Raw genomic sequence first — 26,920 nt, forward strand, 5'->3', positions numbered from 1 at the left:
CTGCGACTAATAGTCTAAACACCAGCTTTATGACACACTACAGAGAGACGTATCTCCCAGATCAGTGCTGATGTTGCAAGCAAAATGCAAGATCATTTAAAGAATTCCCTTGCATTCAGCGCAGCCCTTGACGGATCTACAGACATACAAGACAACCTACAACTGGCGGTATTTGTTCGTTATGCGAAAGAAGAGATGTTGGACTTAGTGGCACTAAAAGAAACAACTCGTGGTGTTAACATCAAAAATTCGCTTGACAGAATCTTAACAAATGCTAACATTCCATCAATAAACTCATCAGTGTTGCAACAGATGGAGCACCTGCAGTGGTGTGGAAAAATGCAGGATTAATTGCATTCATGAAAAGTGATTCCAGCTTTCGAGAGTGTCTTCCTATTCATTGCATTATTTATCGTGAACACCTGGAAAGTATGAGGATATTATGAAATTTGTTCCTGAAATTGTCAATTCCATGTGCTTAAATACGAAAACCCACCCTCAGTTCAAATATTTAATTGAAGATCTGGAGCTTTGAGGATCTGTTGGAGCCTATTATTACTTTTCATAAAGAAAAGAAAAGATTTTATCCTCAACTGTGAAATGGTGACTGCATGCAAGATATAATGCTCCTTATTGATATAATGAATCATCTACAAATTCTCAACTTGGCATCCAGGGGAAGGAGAAGATTGTTTCTGATCTTACTGAGATAATTTTCTGCTTTAAGAATAAAATAAGAATTTTTCAAAGAGACATACTGTCAAGAAACTTCAGTTACTTTCCTAATCTCAAAAGGAGTGTAAATACATTCCCTGATATTGAAATAAAAGACCACAAACTGGAAGAATACAAAGATAAATTACAAGGGCTACTTGATAATTTTCTAGACAGGTTTGAGGATTTGCAGTAGCTGAAGCCCTGCTTCGCCTTTCTTGTAAGTACATTCATGGTTGATGTGATCAATGATGGTGTCCATTTCTCAAATCTTTAGTTACAGAATCATCTGTTGTGTGCAAGCCATAGTTAATGCGAAATTTGGATATTATTATACCGTAGTACAACACAGAATCGTCCATCGGGGGTACAGCGGGAAGTGTACAAAATTACCACACTGTCATCCATGGAACCCTCTTGGTACACAAATACGTATGCGGACTTATATCACTAGAAACTGGGTTTCGAGATCCGTTGTGGGCATAGTACAATTAACCTTTCTATAGCTTTGTGCTTAATATGAAACAAACAAGAACATAACCGCTATAAACATAACAGAAAGCCAAATGTGGCTTCGCTTTAAAAATTAAGCAATTGCTTGTTCTTGCTGTAATAAAGTTGCGTTTAAAGTATTTTTACAAAATACTGGATCATTAATGCTGAAGATACTCAAGCAATGTTTTAAGAAATTGTTTTTATTGGCTACTGTCTTGACAGTATAAGCTTGTGTATCACTAATTTACAACTGAATTTATTAACACCTTTAATGAACCACCACAATAGAAAGTAGAGTTAGACTTTAATCTTAAAGGACAAACATATTGCGGCTTTGAAAATATTTTATCCCGAATACTCTAAGGGTAAATATAATCCACTGGAGAAGGTTATGTTCATTTTTGACATTACACATAGATTTAATGTTGATATGTATCTGATTACCAAGGGCTCGACATGGCCAGGTGATTAAGATCCTCGACTCGTAATTCGAAGGTCACGGGTTCGAATTCCCGTCACACTAAATATGCTCGCCCTTTCAACCGTGGGGGCGTTATAATTAACGGTCCATCCCATATTCGTTGGTAGAAAAGTAGCCCAAGAGTTGGCGGTGGGTGTTGATAATTAACTGCTTTCCCTCTACTCTTACACTGCTAAATTAGGGACGGCTAGCGCAGATAGTCTTTGTGTAGCTTTGCGCGAAATTGATAAACAAAGTGATTACCAAGAGCCATGGTGTCAGTTTTTAAGTTTCAAGGTCATTTAAAGGGAAAATGTCAAATACATTGATACTTTGAAAAATTAAACATTTTTATTCACACAATGCAGACAACAAGCTATAATCGTAATGAAAATTATATATCAAATAAATCGTCATTTCCATATAACAAGCTTTTTTGAAAAACAGGGAAGTATAATATTCCATTTTAAAGAAAGGCGAACTTTACCTATTTTTTATGTTTGAAGTAAGGTCTACCCATTTATAATATCACCAGATATTTTGACGGAAAGTCCAAACAGCATTTTCAGTTTTTACGATGGAAAAAGAAGAAAATATTTTGAAAAACGAAAAGTTTTACTATTTGGAATTGACATTTATATACTTGTTTTAACGTCATAATTATCCGTTACAGTCATGCTGTTATCAACCAAAATTGGTTGTCATTGTATAATAATGAGATCTTAATTCTATCTAACAAGAAAAATGCGAACAGAGACGCTTGTTAATCATTTAGGTCTAAACTCGCTATTCTTTTCTCACAACTCAAAATCATCATTTAACCTAAAGTTGTATTGAACATAGAATTTTAAGCGTTTAGAGGGTGTAAATGAATAAGAAAAACATACAAATCTGATAGACACGTGATATGTATGATGTACTTTTACCAGAAATTTTCATTTGCGTAAATATTATTTAATATTAGTTTATTTAAAGTACCAAATATATTTATTAACGTTAAACACTAAACTTATTTCTTAATTTCCAAGTGTCCTATATTATCTTTATAGAATAGTATTTCAAGTGTTATATAAAGTCTGACAGGATTCAATTATATTCTTTATTTAACAATTCGTGTAATAATCATTTTCTCTAACTTTCAACTTTCTATTCAAAATATGCCCAGTATTAAAGCAATTGTTATTATTATTATTACCCATTTATTAAACAAGCAAATCATCATTATTTGTTAAACATTTTAATTCAGGTTCGTCTTCACCATCGTCAGGATCATTCTCTGTAATTTGTCTTCACACTTAACTCGCTGACACAAAAAACAACAACACTTTATACAACGAAAATGTTATTCTTATAAATACAGCAAACACGATATATAAAGGAAATATTTGTGTAATGGTAAAGTCAAAATAACATGCTAACACTTGCATATGTCTTCTACATAGTCAAGTACATAGCACAGTGAATTTTGTAGATAACATTAGCAGTCAGATAAACACCTTTCGTTGTTAAAGTCCGTTATTTTAACTTACTTCTTTATTATTATGACAACTATCTGAATGGTTATTGTTATAATCATTTAGGCCTTTCGGTGACAGTTTCAACTCGTTATTATCACATTTGTTTTATATTTTCTCACAAGTACATAACCTTTTAGAAATCATATCAACGTCACGCATGAACGTTTGCTAATTTTGTATCAACCCTGTCTACAAAGATAGCATGTTAATTCTACAGTAGTATCTGACAATGATTTTAACAATGTTATCATAGACCTAAGTTTATCATTTTTCATCTTCCATTTATGGAACAGCATTACTGTTCTAGAATAGCGGCCGATAGTTAGTCCATTTTATACGCTGATGAATGCCTGGTAGAATGCAACTTCACTGCATAACCATGTGAAGGCTTGAACAGATCCCGCTTTATAGTACCTATGATCTCATAATATTGTTTTTGGTACGGAAAATTGGTTTATCAGTGTTTTTGTACCCATGCACCTGTTTCTGTGACGGATCAGGGGTTAGTCGAAACTGATGAAATGCATTGAGAAAATAAAATTTTGCTACAGCCAGGACCTTCCAATATGTCATCTTTCCTCTTCCAACAATACAAATGGTAATATTACATCCCGTGTAGCAATACAATTTTGGAAGATTTTCTACTAGTATTCTCATAGATGCGTCATAAATAGGGTTCATCAAAATTGCTTGATTCATGTAACCATGATACAGGATTTACCACCAAGATCACTTGAAGATGAATTATTGCTAATCAGCAGAAGCACACCTAAGTTAGCGACACTACATGAATAACTACATCTGGTTACTTAGCAGAAATAAGATCATGCAACATCATCGTAACTTTTGACTCTTCGTGGATACTCATAAGGTGACCTACACCAAGTTTGTTTGCTTTCGTTCTTTCTTGTTACTGGGCACAAAGTGTTTATGAATATTGGATTCGAAGTAAAAAGCCAAATATCGCTTCATCTGTTGTTTACTTCTAAGAAACTGCGTTATGGATACTACATGAGAGCTCTATGACTTCAGTAGAGGGGCAAAGTCCATTTGTATACTGACAATACTTTTTCTAGAATAAATTTCTTAAACACGAACAATTGCATGGACCATAAGTGCTCTATCGTGTTATTACAGGGGCTCAGTAGTTTATAACGATTCGTGTTCCTGATGTAGTGCTTCAATTAAATTAAGCAGCTTGGATTTACCAACATATGACAAAAGTGTACTATATGGAGCACAAAAGCATGAGACAAATAAAAAACTTGCATTTACCAACTGCTTCTTTCATGCTAATATTGGGATGTGAACAACACACGGTTATTATACTGAAGAACAAAGAACAATGTTAAACCACTTAACTGACCTCTCCCCTGTTAATTTGAACTCACTATGTATGTATGTAAATTGAGCTTTTGCATATGTCTCAGTTATTCACATTTTCATTAATTCTCTCTTAAAGAGAAAGTTGGCATATTTTATTGACAAACACGCCACTCCAGACAATATCCTACTTTATGTATGCTGTCATTATTCACTTTGTTACCAAATGCACTAGTTCATTGCTACAACAGAGGAATGGATTGGCCTCCTTGATAACTCTGTCACTTGCTTAATATGTTGTCCATGATATTGAACAATGAATCTCAGTATGCCACGAGGATGCTTTTTGGTATGTTGTTCCATAACTGCTTTTTCCTTTCCCTCTTTGTCCAGATCGGACGATCGTGGGGCTGTCAGAATATTTTTAGTGATGGTCTGGGTTTATGAATGATGTATTATATTCCACTAAAAATGCTTGTTTCTCAGTTTTCATGTTCTATTACATGATCTACATTAATGTCCGTGAATGAAAAAAAGGTTACTTGACACAGAAATTAGCCTTTCAAATTTCATGCAAAATTTCAGGACTCATTCTTTCAAAAATTACATCTTTTCAAGATATTCAGAAATGTATTAAGCATATTAAGTCTGTGACAACTGTTAAAATAGGTACAAAGATACTTGAAAGGAACCAGATATAGTATCCATTTACTTGCCAAGATGTATGAATGAAATCAAGCAGCGGGATATTTTTTATGTCATCTTGTAACTTGGTATATGCTGACTTCTAGTAATTGCTTCTTTGATCTTTTACTATATGGTATATTCCCTAATATTAGGAGTGTTCTGAGATGTTTCTGATTTTTCTCTCTCCAAGATGGAGTATACAGTACCCAGAAAATATGAGAGACTACTTCAGGCATCATGCAGCTCACTCTGCTGGATGGTATCTATAAGAAAGTTGAATGAATATGTTTGGTAATATGTGTAGTAGCTAGAGCTTATTCCATAACCTTTCAAATATCTGTCTTACAACTGCAGGTCCAAAGAGTTTATTAAGACAAAATACATTGCTTTTATTGTTCTTAATAAAGCTGTTAACATGATTTAATGACGGAAATTTCAACGTGAACATATAAAGGTGCATATATGCCGTAATAAATGTTCCCCCAAATGTTGTGAATGCTGAAGGATGGCATTCAGAGTCATACACTCATATCTGGTGCAGCGGTAACTAGAAAGTTGTAAGTGCTCGCGTTGAAGGTTAGAGATAAGACGAAGTGAGTCAGTTGAATTAACCATATGTTGGAATGTCCTGTTAATCGTTCACACGCTTAGGTTGCTGATTTTACGGACAAATTTTCTATATCATTTTAAAACAGACATTTAATATACTGTGCAGCTGAACTTGCCAGGACAGTGGAATTTGTATATGATTCTGGCATAAGCAGTGAAAACGTCTAAATATCGGGTGCTCTGTTTAGCAAACAAGAAAGAAGTCATGCACATTTCTTAGTAAATGATCGTGTTTAATACATGCCATGTTGTAATTCTACAAATTCGTCATATTTAGAACAAGGTTTTTTTCATTCATTTGACAGAACATGACACTTGTCTACTAACATAATGATGTAGTTTATGGAGTGACTGTTGTAATGCAGAGGATGAAACGCAAAGGTCAAAGAAAATGGGATTCACAGCACCTTCAGGCGAGTACACTGCCGTCACATTCTCTTTACTGTATCCTCATACGAAGTAAAGAACGTGGATCTACCTTTGCTGAAACCAGATAGGACCACGATTTCATCTATTTTGTTTCTTCTGTAATTACTGCACTGGCTAGTAGTATTTCGAGGTGCAAAATGTATGGATAACTGACTCTGATCCAATAAGCACGTAAATATTCAATAAGATGTTTGTCGTGTGTGTGACTGAATGTTAAAATTCGCAAAAGTTATCAATTTCAATTAGCTACGAAATGTGACGTTAAGGTATATTATGTGGTTGAAATGGTTGTACTTTCCCCGTCATTTTTGACAGGTTATACGCTATTGATATAAAAGATTATGAATAAATGCTTCCATTTCTTTGGTTTGGTTCGTTTCGAATCTACCACGGGTATTGAACTTACATTTGTAACTCTGTAATAGAATAAGTCTTTGGTGTTTAGATTCGCTCTTTCTACGAGTGTAATAATTATATCTACTCGTACAAAATAAAAAACTTATATTGCCTGAAAGAAGAGAGCAGTAGGTCAGAAACATCAACATTAAGGGTATTTAGCTAATAAAATCTAAAATATATAACCTAGAGCCATGAAACAATCCTATTCAATACAGAGGTTATGTCACAAGTTTCAATAGGTATATATCCTACTTTGGTGGATATAGGTAAGTACGGTCATTGTAGAAGGTCAAATTTAGTTGAGTTACTGACTTCTGATATTAAAGTTTACTGACCTCAAATGAGCTTTACATTTTGAATTTAAAAACGCATTACCGAAACGTTTTGAATATTAGAGGCTTTAAATAAAATAATTATGCATTTTACTATAAAGAAACATAGAAATCTCAGTGAGATAAACATTCTAATATAGGATCTTGCATATGAATGTGAATATATTTCAGTTTGTTCCTTTAACTGATGCTTAATAATGATACTTAATAAATGGGAATGAAAGAACAGACTTTTGTGACGTTTTATCTATGTAAAGGACATTGTTTCACTTACAAAACTCATTTCCAGCTGAACTTTAAATTCCACGTGATTCATTTGGGAAACTTAACTTTGCAGAATAAGATTTGTATCTACTTATAGTTTGTCATAACATGTGAGTTTATCTGTCTATCGTTTTAATAAAAATGAAAAAAAGAATTATAATGCCTTGATTATAAGATATAATTGTATTGTTTCGTGCATAATACTAAAACAAACAAATCGTCGTTCAATATTCTTTACCTCTTAACATGTCTGAAGCTCAAAACACTAGTGAATTATTTATTCATTAAGCTCTAAAATAATGTATATTGTAAAAATAAAAATACACTCTACATTGCATACGGTGTTAAAACAAATTAGCTTGAAGTCCTTTAATTTTTTGATTGGTAGAAAATAAACCGAAATAATAACAATTTAAGCTAATTTTTTTTAATTTATAGTTAACTGTTTCATTCAACTTTAAGAGTTTCATCACTAAAATATTCTGAGTAGATAACGTATGATAACATTGTTTGTTTTGAATTTCGCGCAAAGCTACACGAGGGCTATTTGTGCTAGCCGTTTCAATTTACTAGTGTAAGACAAGTAGTTTGACACCACTATCCACCGCCAACTTTTGAGCTGTACCAACGAATAGTGGGATTGACCACCACGTATAACACCTACACGGCTGAAAGGGCAATAATGTTTGGTGTGACGGAGATTTGAATCCGCGACCCTCAGATTGTGAGTCGAGCGCGCTAACCACCTGGCCATACCGAGCCCATGATAAAAATCAGTTTGCTTGTTTTGAATTTCCGCAAAGCTACATGAGGGCTCTCTGCACCACCCGTCTCTAATTTAGCAGTGTAAGACTAGAGGAAAGTAGCTAGTAATTACCACTCCCCGCCAATTCTTGGGCTACTATTTTACCAATAAATGGTGGGATTGACCGTCAAATTATAAAGTCCCACAGCTGGAAGGGCAAGCATATTGGGTGTGATGAGGAGTCAAACCCATGACCCTCAAATTACGAGTCGAAGGCCTTAACCACTTGGCCATGCCTGACCGATAAAATTCAGTTTATTTTATTCAAGTAAGCTGTTTTACTATTTATTTTAAGGAAGTGACTAATACACTTTAAAAATCTAAATCAATATCTTGTATAAAGAGTGATTTATAAGTTATAACGGCCCGGTATGGCCAAGCGTGTTAAGGTGTGCAACTCGTAATCTGAGGGTCGCGGGTTCGCATCCCCGTCGCGCCAAACTTGCTCGCCTTTTCAGCCCTGGAGGTGTTATAATGTGACGGTCAATCCCATTATTCGTTGGTAAAAGAGTTGTCCAAGAGTTGGTGGTGAGTGGTGATGACTAGCTGCTTTCCCTTTAGTCTTACACTATTAAATTAGGGACGGCTAGCACAGATAGCCCTCGAGTAGCTTTGTGCGAAATTCAAAAACGAACAAATAAGTTATAATTTTATAGAATTTTTGAGTTACAAGAAATAATAATCTTACAAACAGACTCTGATAAACCTTTTTATTAATATACTGACAGTGTTTATTATTTACATAATTGAGGTCTACATTATCTTAAAAGTATTATTATAGATAAGAGATATGTTGAGAGTTTAATATTTACAACAATGAGTGACTGTGTGAATTCGACTGGATATAGGTTACATATGCATTCTCGCAAGGCAATTGGTAATTTTACTTTATTCGGAAATTATTGCTTAAAATATATAATAAAGTAAGATTGGAGTAGTATTCAGAATGCTTGAAAGGTTTGCAAAGTATGCTAATGTAAAACATAGGTGCTATGAGATTAAATCTGGAAGAAATTTTGCATGAAATATAGTTTAAACAATTGCAAAGCTGCTCACAAAAAATCCGCAAGCATTCAAGCCGTTAAAATACCATGAGCAGCTGTGATATAACTATCTAAATATTTTTGTTTACTGTATACAAATAAGGGATTCGGCCAAGTTCTCTCGAACCTCCACCGTATGTACGTTAATAAAGATTGATTCTTTTGTTTAACAATGCCCCTAACAGTTTGCAGTGTCACAGCCTTAAATATAACATTTCTAAATGTATGTTTACTAATATTTGTTATATACGTATATAAATACACGACTTTTAATAAGGTGAGATTTTAGGGTTTCAAGCAATATAAGTATGCAAACATATCACTGTGGTACAAGAGGGCTTGCTTGTTTATTATTTTTACCTATACGTCTGAGCACTGACTTAATTTTAATATTTTTAAAGGCTATATTATGTTATCTAGTAACAAACCACAAAATTTGGCAAGATCTCGGCAACCACATTGCATAGCGGTATTTCTGCGTTCTCACAGCGCTAAAAACCGGGTTTCGATACCCGTGGTGTTGCTTTGTGCTTAATTCCAAACAATCGAATATTCCGTATTTTGGCCCGGCATGGCCAAGTGTGTTAAAGCGTGCGACTCGTAATCTGAGGGTCGTGGGTTCGCATCCCCGTCGCGCCAAACATGCTCACCCTTTCAGCCGTGGGGGGGGTGATAATGTGACGGTCAATCCCATTATTCGTTGGTAAAAGAGTAGCCCAAGAGATGGTGGTGAGTGGTGATGACTAGCTGCTTTCCCTCTAGTCTTACACTACTAAATTAGGGACGGCTAGCACAGATATCCCTCGAGTAGCTTTGTGCGAAATTCAAAAACAAACAAACAATCTCGTATTTTTATACATTTTATGTTATGCAGAATTAATTTAAGTTTACACGTAAGTGTAATTTATGTTCTTGAATTGTAAGGCATAGGTTCGGGCTTATGTCGTTTATCCATATTTATTAAAACATTCTATAGACATTTCATTTAATTTCATAAGCGATTTTGATTTATTTAGTTTCAAGACGCCATCTAGTGGACCACCTTTTAATCATATTGACAAATGCTATCTGTTTCTCGATCTGCTGACGTCAATGTCTGTTATCTAGGTTAAATCAAATTAAATACGACAAAATTAACTTTTAGAAATGTCAGGCAAACGATGTACGACACAAGTGAAGACAAGAAGCTGTCATCACTCAAATCTGAGCTAAATCTTCAATTTTCGATTGCCCATGAAGGAAATGTTAGTGTGCCATAGCAGGACATATGAAATACTATCACGTTACCCCTGGGATTCTTTCATATATCGATTTTACCCAAATGTTAAAAATAATCAGGACATGTAGACATAAAGGAAGTTGATTCATGATGATTTATTTTTCTTGGTACAGCTGAGAAACTGTTCTTTAGGCATGCAAATGATTTTTCTGTATAATGACCTATATTAATTATGCTACGCAGACGAAGTAAACAAGTATACAGAATAAGTGCACAATATTTTCATAGTAACGATTTGAACCATGTTGTCTAATCTTGAAATTACTAATCTGTGTTCATGTTTCAACATGTGAAATGTTATTTTAGAACAGCTAACATATCAAAGAAAAGAAAGAGCATAATAAAATCAAATTATGATTTAATTGTATGTAATTAATACGGGTAGAGTATGTTACGTATTATAATTTATCTTGGACGAGTCTCCATTTTATAAAATAGCCGGTTATTATAATCTTAATTTAGAAATTACTTGAATGTACATAAGTATCAAATTTTAATATACAAACAGCAATACAATTTATAATATTGGTTATTAGAAACAGTTGTTACAAATAATTATTTGTGTACAAAATTTTGGAAACTCACAAACAATTTTCAGTCTTCTATCTGATCTGGAACTAAATATTTTATCAACGGTCGAGGTTCACGACGAGCGAATTAATTTTATGTTGATACACATACACTTCATTTGACGAGAAGGCTAGCTAGTTTTTTCCTTGTCGGCCCGGCATGGCCATGTGGTTAAGGCACTTGACTTCTAATCTGAGGGTCGTGGGTTCGAATCCACACCAAATATATTCGCCCTTTCAGTCGTGGGGACCTTAGAATATGACGGTTAGTCCTACTATTCGTTGGTAAAAGAGGAGCCCCAAGAGTTGGCAGCGAGTGGTGGTGACTAGTTGCTTTTCCTCTAGTCTTACACTGCTAAATTATGTATATTACGGCTAGCGCAAATAGCCCTCTTGTAACTTTGCGTAAAATTCAAAACAAACCACTCTATTTTTGTTTGGCTGAACGCGGCTTACTAGCTTACTTTTCATAGAGTAAGACATCTATCTAAAGTCCTCATGGAAATACTAACGTCTAAGGTTGAACGGTTCGTAATATTCGAAACCTATAAACGTTTTTCATCAAATATCTGTAGTTCTCTGATTAATAAGCGTTTGTCATAATTATAGTTTCAATAACTGTAGCGACCAAACAACATTCTAAAACTATCTCTTGGCGTATCGATACTTTTATCGAGAGTTCACTTGACAACATCTGTTTCATTTTTTATTCTTATGCTCAAGAGTCTTCTATACATTTAGAGAGCAAGCAGGACTGCGCAATACACGTTTGACAATATAAGTTACATGCAATTCTAAATATATTTTAAACTGAAACAAATATAGATATTAAAATAATATTAAATCATTTACAAGTAGTACTCCAAAAAACAGGACTTCTGCTTCCACTAAAGGTAGTTAATTCTACGGATTGTAGTGCTTTTAGTTATGTAGTTTAGATAAAAAGTTGAATGATTATTGTGCTTTCCATATTAATTTGTTTTGATAAATAACAAAGAAACTTTAAACATGAGAAAAAAATGAGTGTTTGGTGTCTCGACTTCACTTCTTTCTTTTCTGCATCAGCCCCCCGCTAGTACAGCGGTATGTCTCCGGATTTACAACGCTAAAATCAGAGGTTTGATTCCCCTCGGTGGGCTGAGCAGATAGCTTTTTATGGCTTTGCTATACTAAAAACACACACGCATTTCTGCATATTTAATATTCTATACTTGTGTTAAAGAATATGTGTAGCAGAACTTTCTCAAAACCTTTAGTATATGGTTCGTATTGTTGGTTTTTAAATATAAATTACAAAATGTTAAACATGGCAAAAGACTCAACATTTCATGAGAAGGAGAGTTACTTTTAAATACCATACCATAATTAGTGACTTAACTGATAATTTTGCTCAGATTTCATCATAAAATCAAAGTTTAATAGGAAAATTAGGGTTGTAAATATTTAGTGAATAAAAAGTTGATTTAATTAGAAGATTAACTCGTACTTAATTTATTAAACATTGAAAATACATAAATGTCGATTATGTTAGTTTTTTTCTCTGAAACATTCACCCCAATTGTTACTTATAACTCTAGGTTTAAAGTAAGTTAAACATGCCATACTTTGTCAATAAATGTCTATAATTTGTTTTTAGGGTACTTTTGATCCTGTACATCTGTCTGTGCATACCTGATATGATTATGAGTTTGATATATTATACGATTTCAAAGTTCAACCGGTCGTGCATGCCTTATAAGGTCACGAGGAATTTAATGGTTGACTTGATGGACATGTGCGTTTTGTTCTAGACATGATGCGATTTACTACTCTATAGCTACTTTAGATGGATATCACTTTCGAGGCAACCCTTAATTTAATGAAAATTGCTCAAAGTTATTTATCACATTTACAAATAAAATGCTTTGGTCCACTTCTTGGTTTCATTATATGTCGTAGAAATTCGTCACTCATAAAACTTAAAGGTTCTTTGATTAACACGTTCAGTGTCCAGACATTTAAGTAAAAAAAAAATGATCGATTTTCATGATGTTTCGTGTTACGTTAATAACGCACTTATCGCTAAACACGCTCGTTCTTCCAGATTTGGGATAATTATAAAGTGATGGTCAAACTCACCATTTTTTAGTGACAACTATCCCAAAAGTTGGAGGTAGGTGGTGTTGACTAAGCGTCTTTCCCCTGGTCTAATACCTCTCTAAATTAGAGAAGGCCAGTGCAAATCGCTCTCAAAAAGTTTTAAACACACACACGCATACACAACTTAACGAATGAACAAATAATTTTATTTGATACCATAATTACAGCCAATCTTTGAAGATATCACAGCTCCATCTTGCACAACCATGGTAAATTAACAATAATAAACTATGTGGAATCATAGTTTATTAAAGTATATTAGAACTATGTTTTCAGGAAATACTTTATTCATATGTATGCAGAAACGTCACTACATTTTCCAAATTTCAATAATATGGTAAAAGTAAATTTAACGGAACCGTTAAATGAGGTGAGTGAAAAGACTGGAAGCTAATAACTAGCTATGAATTCAAGAAATATTATGTACAGAAATGAAATACTTAAATTTCCTTCGATTCTGTTGAAATGGTAACTTACAAAACATAATAAACATAGATATATTACGAGAGGGCATTCAACTAAAGAGCTAGTTCTAAAAACTCGCAGTAGGAGGAGTGGAAGTTTTTGCAGTGTGCGCAAAGTATACGTGATCTGTGTGCAGCTCTTTGAGTATGAAAGCGGAGAAGAGGGAAGCATGTTGCTTGGTTTGTAAAGAAGTGTTGTGCTGGTTTACACTGGTAGATGTATATATATGTATATGACTGTGTTAAAAGATTAATAATTTGTTTGTTTTCATTTGCATATCATCATACACTTTCTTTGAATTATTATGTCCGTTATCAAAGTGAGTCTTCAATTAAAATGAACGCAAATTGGTTTTTTTTATTACTTCTCCATATCCTTGACAGTTTGAAAGTGTGTAAACCTTTCTGAGACCTGTGATCTGAGATAATGTGGTGGGTGTTAACTCCATTGCTTTTCACCTATGTCATTATATCGAAATCCTGGATTTTAGCAATAGGTAGGTAAAAACTCTAAAAAGTGTACTATGGATATACTTTTGTAACGTTTATAATTCTCCTCCCTATTTGGAAAAGAAGCCGTATCATGATAAAAATGGGATAACTAAGTGTTTATCATAAATCTCTGTATTGTAATTTATAAGTATTCTGATTGATTTGATCGTTAAACTCCAGAATCATTTTTAAGTGAAGCATTACGGAATATACAATTTCCAGCTCATTGCTAACCGTTAAGTGTAGTAAAAAATACAACGACAAAATAGCTGGTTAAACCGTTATGTTTATCATTAGACTATGGTGATGTTGTTATGTCTATCATTAGGCTTTGGTGATGTTGTTATGTCTATCATTAGATTATGGTGATGTTGTTATGTCTATCATTAGATTATGGTGATGTTGTTATGTCTATCATTAGATTATGGTGATGTTGTTATGTCTGCCATTAAACTATAGTGATGTTGTTATGTCTGTCGTTAGGTTATGGTGATGTTGTTATGTCTGCCATTAAACTATAGTGATGTTGTTATGTCTGTCGTTAGGTTATGGTGATGTTGTTATGTCTGTCATTAGATTATGGTGATGTTGTTATGTCTGCCATTAAACTATGGTGATGTTGAAAGTTGGGGAAGAGTTAAGTTAAAAATAATGAACACAAACATATTTTGATATTCAAGTTCCATTTGTTAAAAGGCCTTTGTTATTTGCAATTTTATACAGTTTAGAAGCGGTGATTATTGATATTTTATTAAAATATAGTAAACTGCCGGTTTTCTGTTTATCCTTTCGCTGCGGATAATGGTAGTAACAGAAGAGGAGATAGAGTAATAGAAGAACGCAATACAAGTGTGAGGTTAATAGGCTGGTTACTCTTTTCTCCTATTCTAGGTTTGCGGGAGAAGCTTGTATTTTCTCATTTAATTTAGGATACGCTACTTTCCTAAGATGGCTTTCAGGACAAGTTGTTATTCACACGTGTCATGAAAAAGTGTTTCTTTCTCTTTTACGAAACAAGAAACGACACGTGTAAATAGTGCTAATGGCAACATACCTTGTAGTATTCACAGGTACACTGTAATCGCAATAACTTTGGGAACGACAGAAAATGCATTATCTAAAGCTGAGTTTCTTACATCACTAAATTTAATGCTAGATACAAACTGACAAGAAGACAATTATTTGCAGAAAAACAATTCAGTAGGACGATAAATATTTCTGTAGACCGAAGGAAGATCTTTAGCAGTGAAAACGATGAAATTCGAATAAAGATAGAGAGCTAACCACTACTAGAAAAAGAGGGTTATTTTCCATAGATTATTACTCCAAAGTACTACATAGCTTGCAAATGACTTAGATCACTGTTAAAACCACATATTATGTTTAACGATGTATTCATATGGCAGCCTTTTCTACGAGAAAGCACATCTGACTCCGGAGGTAAGGAGGGTGGTTAATGGTTCCAAATAACATGTAACGTGAATGATAGCAATTAAGACACATTTCGTAGGTAATTTACTCATGTTGATTTTTTTTGGCGAATAAGAAATGTTAACCGGCCTTACCTCAACCAAAAATGAAACGTTGTAGTGCAAGCATAACAAATCGTCATGGATGTACTTTGTAATAAGTGTTTATTATGTTTCACTTTATAATTAAATTAATTTTAAGCAGACACATTTTTCTGTAACTTGCAATCCAAGTTTTCTTGGTTCACGTCCCGTTGTCTTGAAAATTCGCTTCACACTTTGGGGTCGTGAGTACAGTATAAGAGTGTTCGCTAAATCATAAAAGGTGTCGGTGAGTTTTGCTGGCTCGCTGCCCCACCTCTTCATCTGTTACTTCATGATTAAAGATAAATTTGAGCAGATAGTCATTGTGTAGCTATATGCGAGAATTCTAAACAGTAACAAAAAGGTGTGACACTACGGTTGATGTGTTTTTACTACAGTTTGTAAACTTGAAAGATATAATTATTAGTTTCCAATATCGATGTTTGCTTTGAAAACGTTCCATGTTATTAATAATTATCTAGGTACAGTATTCTAAACTATGAGAAGCGTTATTGCATTAGCAAAAATGGAATGGGTTGAAATATGTCAGGTGCTTAGCTCACTTTTGAGTATTGCCTGTTACTACAGAGTGTTTGGAAAGTCACTGTGCACTTGTATATTTATTAACAGACATGTTTCAATATAGAATACAGGAAGTAAATATGAATGAAAATTATAAACAGTGTTGAAAGTGACCCCCGTTGGCATCAATACAGGCCTGGATCCTTCTTATTTTGTTTCTAAACACCGCTATCAGTTGCTGGGTTGAAAGAGACTGAATAAAATATGACTACAAAACTGCACAGTGACTTTCCGAACACCCTGTAGTATGTGATAAATGAAATCTGTGGCTTTATGTACTATTGTATTTTTTTCCTGCATTGTCTCAGTAACGACAGCATTAATTGGTCTATTATACATCCTGCAACATTCAACAGCCGAATTTTTCAACATCTATTTTTACTTTCAGTGAGTGTATCTGGGAAAAATTCTGAGTGTGAAAAAATAACTTGTGACAACTTACAGACAAGCATTATTTTCTTGAAGCGGATAAACTGTGTTTATTATACTTTCGTTAATCCTCTTATTTCTGAATTATTTCACTCAATATTTGTGTGGAAACGTAACTCGCTGAAAATTGATTTAATGCAAAAATATGCATAACGTGTTCATATTGGAGCAGATTGTCCTTGTGTAGCATTGCTGTAGTTAATTCATTAAACGTATTTTGTTCATGTTCCTTCCAGTTGGTTTATATAAATGAAATACTAGGAATTGTTAGATATTTAATTTTTCAAAACTTTCTAAATCTGATTACACGGTCGGTATTTCTAAGCTATTTATATTGCGGTTTTGCATTAGCTTCCAACATGAGATGCTGACCAATCAGTTATAAATATTTGTATATATCTATCCTCTATGAATAATAATAATAAAAAGACCAGCTATTTATAAAAGGTTATTTGTTAACGTTTTTAACTGCAGAAATATAACGCAAAAATAAATTAAAATAAACAGTATGGAAGTGCGAAATGTAAAGTGGCTCTTTATTTGTTCTTTATGAAGTTTAGATTTATAAGGCTGAGCGCTACTCCTCTCAACGTTCTGAACACTAGGGAATATCTCGTGTGTTTGTTTCTCCTGGCGAGTAATTCGAAGCCTTTGCACTAGTAACTTGTGTATACCATCCAGTCTTAACAGTCGAAAAATGTAGGTCTTACGTAGCCTTGATGACGCTATCTAATCCACACTTGATGTTTCATGTCTAGGCCACATAAGCGCAGTGATAGCTGGGTACGCACACAGTAAGTGTAAACACGAGTCATACGTTTATACATGATTTTTATAATGCTACGAACAATATACAAAAACACAAAATATTTGTTTATATGCTAATAACGCAGTATTGAAAAAGATTCACTGTTTTTTTTTCTTATTCTGTATTCGTATAGTGTATGTTTACAAGTAGGTCATTGGTTCTTTCTGTGCAAGAAGGTACTAAAACATTGTAAACACCTATCTTACAAACCCTAACCAGTTAATTCAGGATGAACATGACCTTTTTTTTTTTTGCAGTGAAAATAAGAGTTTGTAGACTTATTGAAAATTATAGATCAACATAAATAATATAAACCCATGATATTTTTGTTTGTTTGTAAACTTGATAGAATGTAACTGGGCATGTTGCACATTTTAAAGTTGTATCTCAGAACGGCTGGTATGGGTATTAACACTTTTATTGATAAGCAGAGAACAACGTTTCGATCTTTCTAGTCATCTTTAGGATAACGCCTTTATACCTACAGTAATTAATAACCTAACATCCATCTGTGACGTCTCCTACAATCCCGTATTCGTTTAGACTTTCGTCCCTAAGATATGTGTCCGGCAACGGTCAATTGCAAACTCTCTTTTTTAACCTGAAGATGACCTAGGAAGGTTGAAACGTTGTTCTCTGCTTATCAATAAAAGTGTTAATACCTATACCAGTGGTTCGAAGATACATTTTTATTTCAAGTGTGTTTCTCGTCATCTCATCAAGAGCATTTTAAAGTTTGTTTTGTTTGCATTAAGAATTGAATGATGTCATAAAGCGAAATGTGATTGGTTGTTTACAATCTTATTCTTATTGGAATGGAAAAAGACTTATTGGTATTTTATCGCATATTTGTTCTATAAAATACGTTGCAGAATAATTGTGTGATATCATCCTAATAGAATTGTAGAACACGGTGCTTCTTTTATAACTTGTATAATGTTAAAGAAACGCTTATATTTAGTAAATATTTCAGTTTTCTTTTAGAATTGTTCATTTCCTGTGTATCATAAAGGAATCCGTTAAATAGCACCAATTTAGTTGAAACGTACTGAGGTTATGCTAGCGTATTCTTGTATAACAATGGTATATTTAGATCTGAAAACTAAATTCGTAGATTGTCAGTTAATCACCAAATTCGGAAAGTAATGTTAGTTGAGAATTACTCCTTTACTTCTTTTTGAAACTGTTTCTCAGTTTATACTGAACATTAGTGTATCATATCACCAAATTTAAATCATACACTTAAAACCTGTATTTTAGTTTTTCATTTTGAAGTAATTACAAAACTTATACTTACAAATAAGATAGAGTCAAAATACAAAATAGACAAAATCATAAAATGTCAAATAATCGCATACTTTAAATGTTCTTAAGTTAACGTGGTCCTGTTTAATTGATTCTACAATATATTTGTAGATCCACCGAGAAGTGTACTGTCAAGATCACAGGTGGTGTATCCAGTTCGTGTTGAAAAACATGACAAGAGGTGGGGACGAGACAGAGAACAGGAAAAGCATTATAAATGGGAAGCTTTTAACAAAACATTCAATTTGAATCTACATCAAGAAAATAGTTTTATATCTCCCCACTTTTCTATGCAAACTGTGGATTCATTTGCCGAAAACACAACAGTGTGGATGCATTCCTCTATCGAAAGAAGCTGTTACTACCAGGGTCGTATTCAAGGTGATAAATCTTCTCGGGTGTTCGTTAGTCTTTGTCAAGGAATGGTAAGTATTACTCGGAAACTGTATGCTCTTCATAGTTTAAAACAAATCTAGCTTAAACAAATCGTTATCTTTTTATATTTCTTTAAAAATATTCTATTAATCAGTAGTTCATGAGAGCGATCGTACATTTAAAAATACAATCATGATTAATTTATAACATAACTTTTTACATTTGTACATGTTAGAAAGTTATGAATTGCAGAAAAAAATAGAGGTGCACTTAGTAAGACGTATATTTCTGCCACGCAGTGTCGATCATATTTGGCTCTCAAAAAAATAAAAACATAAAATGTTTTCATATGTCCGTGAAGCCTGGCAAGGCCAGGTGGTTAGGGCGCTTGACTCGTAATCTGAGAGTCGCGAGTTCGAATCCCCATAACATCAAACATGCTCGCTCTTTCGCTGTGGGGGTGTTATAATATGACAGTCAATCCTATTATTCGTTGGTAAAACAGTAGCCCAAGAGTTGGCAGTGAGTGGTGATGACTAGCTGCCTTTCCTCTCGTCTTATAATGCTAAATTAGGAACTGCTAGCAAAGATAGCCCTCGTGCAGTTTTGCGAGAAATCTAAAAACAAACAATATGTCTGTTGTTATTAACGGACACGGATTATTTTTGACAGGACAATGAAGAATAACATTCTACATATTTCCATCAAGTTTCATCAAAATCTGATCATTATGACTGAGTTATAGAGCAAAAATAGTGTGAAGAATTGGTTCTCGTTTTTACAGATAGGATTTTTTTTTTTTTTACTCCCCAGAAACTAATCGCCTCTAAGTTCGGTCATAGTCTGAATGTATATGTATCATCTTTCGTCCAAATCTATCCAGCCGTTTTCGACAAATCTTGCTGGCACACAAACACACTCACAAACAAAGGTAAAAATATAACCTCCATCCACCTTTGGCGGCTGAGGTAACAAACAGGAAATAACTGTTGCATTAACCTTTTGTTGTATTCAAGATTATCGAAGCTTTAATTGAGAGAATTGTCATCTTCTAATAATTTATATTACCTCTAAATTAGAAGTTAGGAATATTTTTGGACTCTGTATACTAACAAATAAATAACAAAACTAACATTACAGTGTCGTTTATTAGTGGGATTTTAATCAATGACAAAGAAGGATAATAAATTAACTTCATTGATGTAATCGCGATTGGAGTTAAGATCTGTCATACATTTTAGAATGCTGCAGTAATAAGTACGCTCTTCCCCTCATTTTATCTGGATAGGGTTCTTGCATATGTATTAATTGATGAATTAGCATGTTGAATATAAAATGTGTTACGTATTATGATTTATCTTGGACGATCCTACAATTTATTACGCTACGTATTACAATTTCAAATAGCCTAAAACTGAGTTGAATTATAATTTGGATTAAGAAGTTAAATGAATGTCAATATGTTTCAAATTTATAGTATTTGCCAACAAGATTGATAAACATAATTTCTTTCTTAACACAAATATATTTTAATGTACAAAATAACAATACAATTTGTAATAATGGTTATTATAAATAATGATTTATATATAAAAGTTATACAAACTTACAAACAATACGAGTCTTATATCAGGTCTGAAAACTGAATATTTTATCGACGGTTCACGATGAGCGAAGTAATTTGGAATTGATATCGGTACAGGACAGTTGGGTGTTTTTGTGTGTGTTTTCTTATAGCAAAGCCACATCGAGCTAACTGCTGAGCCCACCGAGGGGAATCGAACCTCTAAAATTAGCGTTGTAAATCCGTAAACTTACCGCTCTCCTAACGGGAACACGGGACACTTAATAGCTAATTTTTTCATTATTGAAGTTGCGTAATGCTTTGGAAGAAATATTAACGTCCGAGGTCCGGCATGGCCAGGTGGATTAAGGCATTGGACTCGTAATCTGAGGGACGCGGGTTCGAATCCCCGTCGCACCAAATATGCTCGCCCTTTCAGCGGTGGGGGTTTTATAATGTGACGGTCAATCCCATGATTCGTTGGTAAAAGAGTAGCACAAGAGTTGACGGTGGGTGATGATGACTATCTGACTTCCCTCTGGTCTTACACTGCTAAATCAGAGATGGCTAGTGCAGATAGACCTCGAGTAGCTTTGCGCGAAGTTAAAAACACAAACAGTTAACGCCCAACGGTAATCCACTGAAGTTAAACGACTTGTAATGTTTGAAATCTATAAAACATTCCTGATAAAATATCTGTAGTTTCCGATTAATAAGCGTCAATCGCAGTTATAGTTTTCGGGGTTTATAGTATACTAACTGTAGCAAGCCAAAAATATATTCGCGTTGTGATGGTTACCTTTTATTAGCTCGAGAATTTCGAAATACACATTTGACAGCATTTTAAAACTTGATCTCTCTAAAGATTGTTCAGAAAGTTCTACTTCTTTTTAGGTTTTAAATCCTTGAGTTACTGGACATGGAGTGCAGTGTTCAAAAATATTATCGACAACATACTAATGTCTATTGACGAATAATTTAATAATAATCATGCTTCACCAATTTAAGCGCCATTTACACCAAAAAAGATTCTAATCTTTCCTATCTAACAGTTTTAAAACAGTGGATACATTTGTTTTCAGATTTGAGCTTCATTAGTAATTTTTTAGACCACATGCTTAACATCATGAAAAGATGGCAAGGCAGAGTGTCAGTAGAAAAGGAAACTGATAGAAAAGAATATTAAAAAACAACAAGATATTTAACGTTTTGTTTCTAAAAGAGATTACTCTTCTAACAAATATAAACATATGCTTAGGATAAGCAGAAACAAGTTGATACGTGTATTTTTTTTATAAAAACGTTCCAGCTGGTAGAAATTGAAGTTGAAATTCATTTCTCAAAAAGTACAAATATAAAGATGTTGAATTATCAATTTGAATTGTTTTTTGGGAAAAAAAGGCAAAATTTAATTAGATTTAGTTGAATCTAAAATTTTACTGGCAAATGTACACTCCACATTTTAGAAGAATACGCCACTTATGATAGGTCTGGGTTTATTACCACGTTAATATATGATATATGAACCGTACAAGTTGCCAGTCGACTTGGAGTGAGCAATGTGATAACAAGCTTCTCCAGATCAAACCTTATATTGCTCTTTCGCTGTCTTGCTTCCGTAAGGATCGGAAGAAGGAATTTGTGCTGGATAGGCTACGCATTAGTCACAGTCTTTAACCTATCGTTTTTTAAACTGGAATTGATATACCATTGTGTGGTTTGTGTGATACTCGTAACTCAATAGCCCACATTTTACTGTTGTGTCTCTATTACGACTGTGAGTGACAGCACAATTTAAACATGTTTTTACAATTGGTTCACCCCTAATGTTGGATAGAGTCATTTGCGATGGTGACGCTGTCCACTTGAGTTGTGTTTTAACATTTTTAAAGGTCATTGGTCTTTTAAATTGTATTTAAATTTTAATTCGAAAATTTACCTTTGTGTTTGTTTTAACATGATTTTTTAAGTATTTTAATAAGTTTCCTTTTAATTTTTTATTCGTTGTTTGGCTCAGATAATCCAGTTGCTCTGTGTCAATAAATGCCAACCAATCAATAATACAATAATAACATTGTTTGATTTCTTTTTCTCGAGGCAGACAACTATTTGATAAGAGTATAGTTCGAAAAGGATACACGTCTTTTGACTTTGCTGCTAAATCTATTAATCTTGACAAAAGCCTAAAGAATTATACAGCTAACTATAGTGATGCCTTAAGTATTACTGATCTTTATTTGGGTTCATATAGCTTGTTTGTTATTATATGGTCTTCACTTCTTTGGTTTGTATTTGTTAAACTTGTTTATTACTGCATGATCAGTGAAAAAGTGACACAATTTGACACATAAAACGATGATTCATGAGATTTTCAACAGATTACATTTGTTTCTTGAGGAAGTTGAATTTCTGTAACATTGTCCAATGTTGCAGATGTTTACTTTAAATACCAATTATCTGTTAGTGTACTCTTCCAGTAATCACTTTGCAAAAAATATTCGCCAAACAAACGAACTGTCTCTTGACTTAGTGTTTGTCTTGCTATCGTATTCAGGTATACTGAGAAAAAAATTGAAATACCTACACAATAACTCAGAAGTAAAACTAAGTATATCTTACTGAAGCTATATTCTATATTAACTACGGTAGTGTGAAAGTAATGGTTAATTCAATTATGAATACCCTTCCCTTTTTTTTAACTCGATATCTTCCTAATACCTAACATGGAACCTGAAAATTGCTCGCTCATGTACAAATTAACTATAATTTTGTAAGACACAGTAATCATAATCTTCTCGTTCAGTTAACAAGTAAAACACGATTATTTCTGCATAAAAACATTAACTCCAGAAAAAGTAAAAGAATAGAACAAAATCTTTCTCAAATATATTAAAGTTAACACAAACTGGCATTAAAATATAGAAATCATAGTACAAACTATCAAATTTGAATGAACAAAATCAAAGGTAAAGCATAAAAACACGGCAGCTAATAGTTCATGTAAAATGAAAACTCGAGAAACAGAGCTGACATCAACTTGAAAAATATACTTACTGCACTTAAAATTATTTTTGTAGATTTTGCTTCTTTGTTTGGCTGTACCAGTCTCAGCTCCTTGACATGGTAGATACTTGTTTTTAGGGAGATATCTCCAGTATTGAACCTGGGTAAGCTGCAATCCATGCTGACCATAATACTTTACTATGGTCATTGAACAGGTGATAAAGCAGAAATGCGAACGAAGAGTTAACCATGATGTTTTTTCATGCCAACAAGGCATTGGGTAGAAATATTTCACTCTTTTGGTCATTTCATGGCAGTTCTCTTACCATTGAACTAAAAAAATTTTAATGGATCCCATTAACAATCCGTCAGTTTGGATTCCTGTACGTGGTGATGGGACTTCCCAGAAAACGTTCTGTTCTTTTAGTTTACCTTTTCTGGGATCTAAACATTCACCCACATGTTTGCTGGGCGTGGTGATCCATGAAATGAAGGAGGAAAATATTGTTTGGAGGGCTAACCTTAACATGACACTTTGGCCTCGAATACCTGTAGACGGGTGGCCTCCTCGAGTCAATTGGCTGGTCCAGTTGGGCTAGGGTCAACCAAGTACCAGTGTTGGATGTTCTCAACATGAGTTGTGGAGATTGTATCTGATGCTGATGTTGGGGTATAGTGCTTGCGAAACCCTGGTGTTGCTGCAGTGTCCTTGTTTGGCATTGTAGTGAATACAATTGTAGGGCTACATGGTTGGTGGGATCAGTGAGCACTGAAATTTAGCTTCTTTATTATGGATACCTTTTTGTGACAAAAAAAACAAACAAACAACAGATCATTGGAAAACGACCACGCATGGACGACAGCCAGATTCTACACCTCGATTTCTGATTATCCATTCCTTATCTGAAAAATTTTTGAAGCAGATGTCTCCATTTTTATTCAAAATGGATTAAAGAGACTTAATAGCTTCCCAAAGTCAGTAAAAATTATGCTCTGGAGACATTTTGATAGAAACATCTTCACCACAGCATACCAAACTCCTCATGAAATCAAAGACCATTGGGGATATACCCATTGAGGTTACTCCCCATGTAACTTTGAATTCTTCCAGAGGAGTTATAGTTGAGAGAAATTTAAAGAACATTCCTGAGTCGAAGATTCTTGCTGGTTTCTTCAGCCAAGGCGTTGCTGCGGTGCGCCGAATCTTCACTCGTAAAGACGGAATTATAGACCCTACTAATGTTTTGACATTAACATTTACATCATCATATCCTCCTACCACAGTGAAACAGCTTATCAGAGCTGCAAGGTAGGGCCTTACATTCCTATCTCTCTTAGAGGTTTCCAGTGTCAGCAGTTTGGTCACTTAAAAATTATATTGTGGTTTTTTGATATGTGCTTATTGTGGTGATAATGACCACGATGCTTACGAGTGCAACTTGGAACCACACTGTGTGAATTGTAGTGGCCCACACCTCTCTTACTCTATTTCTTGCTCTAAATGAGTAGAAGAGAGAGAGGTGCAACGATGAAATATCACCTACCTGTAGGCTCGGAAATTGTTGTCCCCGACTCCATCTTAGACATATGCTGCTGCACTTCATTTCACTGCCACAGTGGGACTGCAGGTAGATCTTTCCGTCCCTTCAACAGCCATTTAGTGTGGATTCTTTACATGGTAAGGGGACCTCCTAGGAAAGGTTCTATTCTTTCATTTTACCTCCTCTGGAATCTAAACATCCACCCACGTGTTTGCCGTGCGTAATGATCCGTGAAGGAGAGGAGAGGATCGTGTTTGTTGAGAGGTCCAACCCTAACACACCACTTTGGCGTCGAATTCCTGTAGATGGGCGGCCTTGGGGTGGCTCCTTGAGTCAATTGAGTGGTCCACTTGGGCTAGGGTCAGCCAAGTATCACTGTTGGATGTTCTCAAGAAGTGTTGTGGATATTGTATCTGATGCTGGTTTTCTGATGTATATGAATATAGCTGATGTAGTGCTCATAAAACCCTGACGTTGCTGCAGTGTCCTTGTTTGGCATTTTAGTGCGTTCCCTCGGTGGGTGGGGTCAGTGTGCACCGAAATATTTCTTTTTATTATGGATTCTCCAAATAAAAACTTAAATAAAATTGTGAAAAACTGTCCTTAGGTAAACGATGACGTTTTGAAGATTCTGAGCAACAATCTTCAACATCTGTAACACTTATTGTACCTTATTTTCTTATACTACGTTCTCTTTCAGACAAACCTTTAGGGCAGATGTCTCCCTTTTTCATTCAGTCGGGACTAGAGAGAGTTGCTGGTTCTCCAAAGTGAGTAAAGCGGCTTTGCTTGGTGGAAACATTCACACCTCAACACAGTGAACTCCTCTTGCATTCAAAGGCGATTGGGGATATACCTATTAGGTTACACCTCATGTTACTTTGAATTCATCACGAGAAGTAATTGTCAGAAATTATCGCTGTTTCTCCACCCAAGTTGTTTTTACAGTGAGGCATATATTCACTCGCAAAGATGGAATTAACTACTAATGTCCTCATTTACATCATCACGTCCACCTGCCACCATCAAGGCAGGTTAAATTAATTGTAGGGTACGGCCATACATTTCAAATCCTCTCAGATGTTTCCAATGTCAGAGATTCGGTCACTCAAAGACTTCATGTCGTGGTCTCTTGACGTGTGCTCGCTACGGAGGCAAGGACCACGATGCCTATGAGTGTGAAACGGGCCCTTATTGCATCAATTGCAATGGCTCTTACCCATTCTTCTTTTCACCTCGAAAGTATGCTGCTACACTTTGTTCCATCAAAGCAGTGGGAGTGCAGACGGATCTCTCTGTGCCTCCAAAAAATCTTTCTCAAACCAAATGAAAAGTCTTTTAACCTCCATGGTTAAAACAGTTGAGAGAATCAACTTTGACACCTATCTCTGTCCCTTACATACATTCCAACAAGTCCCAAGATCCACTTCCTTTGGTACCAGGTACAGGCATTTCCTCGGAAACATCTCCCACCACAAGATACCAAATTATCATTCGTTCACGGCCTCAGTCACTGGAATCCTCTTCCAACAGCAAAGACCTGCCTCATCGATCCAGGGCAGGATCCTTGAAGGTCGATAGACCTCCCTCGAGTAAAGACAGTAAAGGAAAAAAATGTGGTCATAAATAGAAGGGCTCTACATCCAATTCACCTATACATAGATAAAAATGGCCACCTTGATACAATGTTACTGTCGAGGTTTACATTCTAATCTAGATAACATCAAAGCACATATTGCT

At 34.5% G+C, this 26,920-nt stretch overlaps 1 protein-coding gene across 3 annotated transcripts in view; it reads left to right on the forward strand.

Annotated features, from left to right (window-relative positions):
• The first annotated feature begins 13,646 nt into the window (after window positions 1-13,646).
• Window positions 13,647-26,920, forward strand: part of LOC143255617 (A disintegrin and metalloproteinase with thrombospondin motifs 9-like) — a 157,486-nt gene continuing 144,212 nt past the window's right edge. For 2 of the 3 annotated variants that reach the window (XM_076511529.1, XM_076511531.1), the window contains exons 1-2: window positions 13,647-14,025; window positions 18,809-19,122. In XM_076511529.1, coding sequence (XP_076367644.1) covers window positions 13,956-14,025; window positions 18,809-19,122 — 384 coding nt within the window. In that variant the 5' untranslated portion in view covers window positions 13,647-13,955. Of the gene's footprint in view, window positions 14,026-15,896; window positions 16,056-18,808; window positions 19,123-26,920 lie in introns of those variants that run through there. The other variant, XM_076511530.1, reaches the window with a different exon arrangement.

Source organism: Tachypleus tridentatus, chromosome 7 (genome assembly GCF_004210375.1).
Source record: "Tachypleus tridentatus isolate NWPU-2018 chromosome 7, ASM421037v1, whole genome shotgun sequence".
Lineage (NCBI taxonomy): Eukaryota > Metazoa > Arthropoda > Merostomata > Xiphosura > Limulidae > Tachypleus > Tachypleus tridentatus.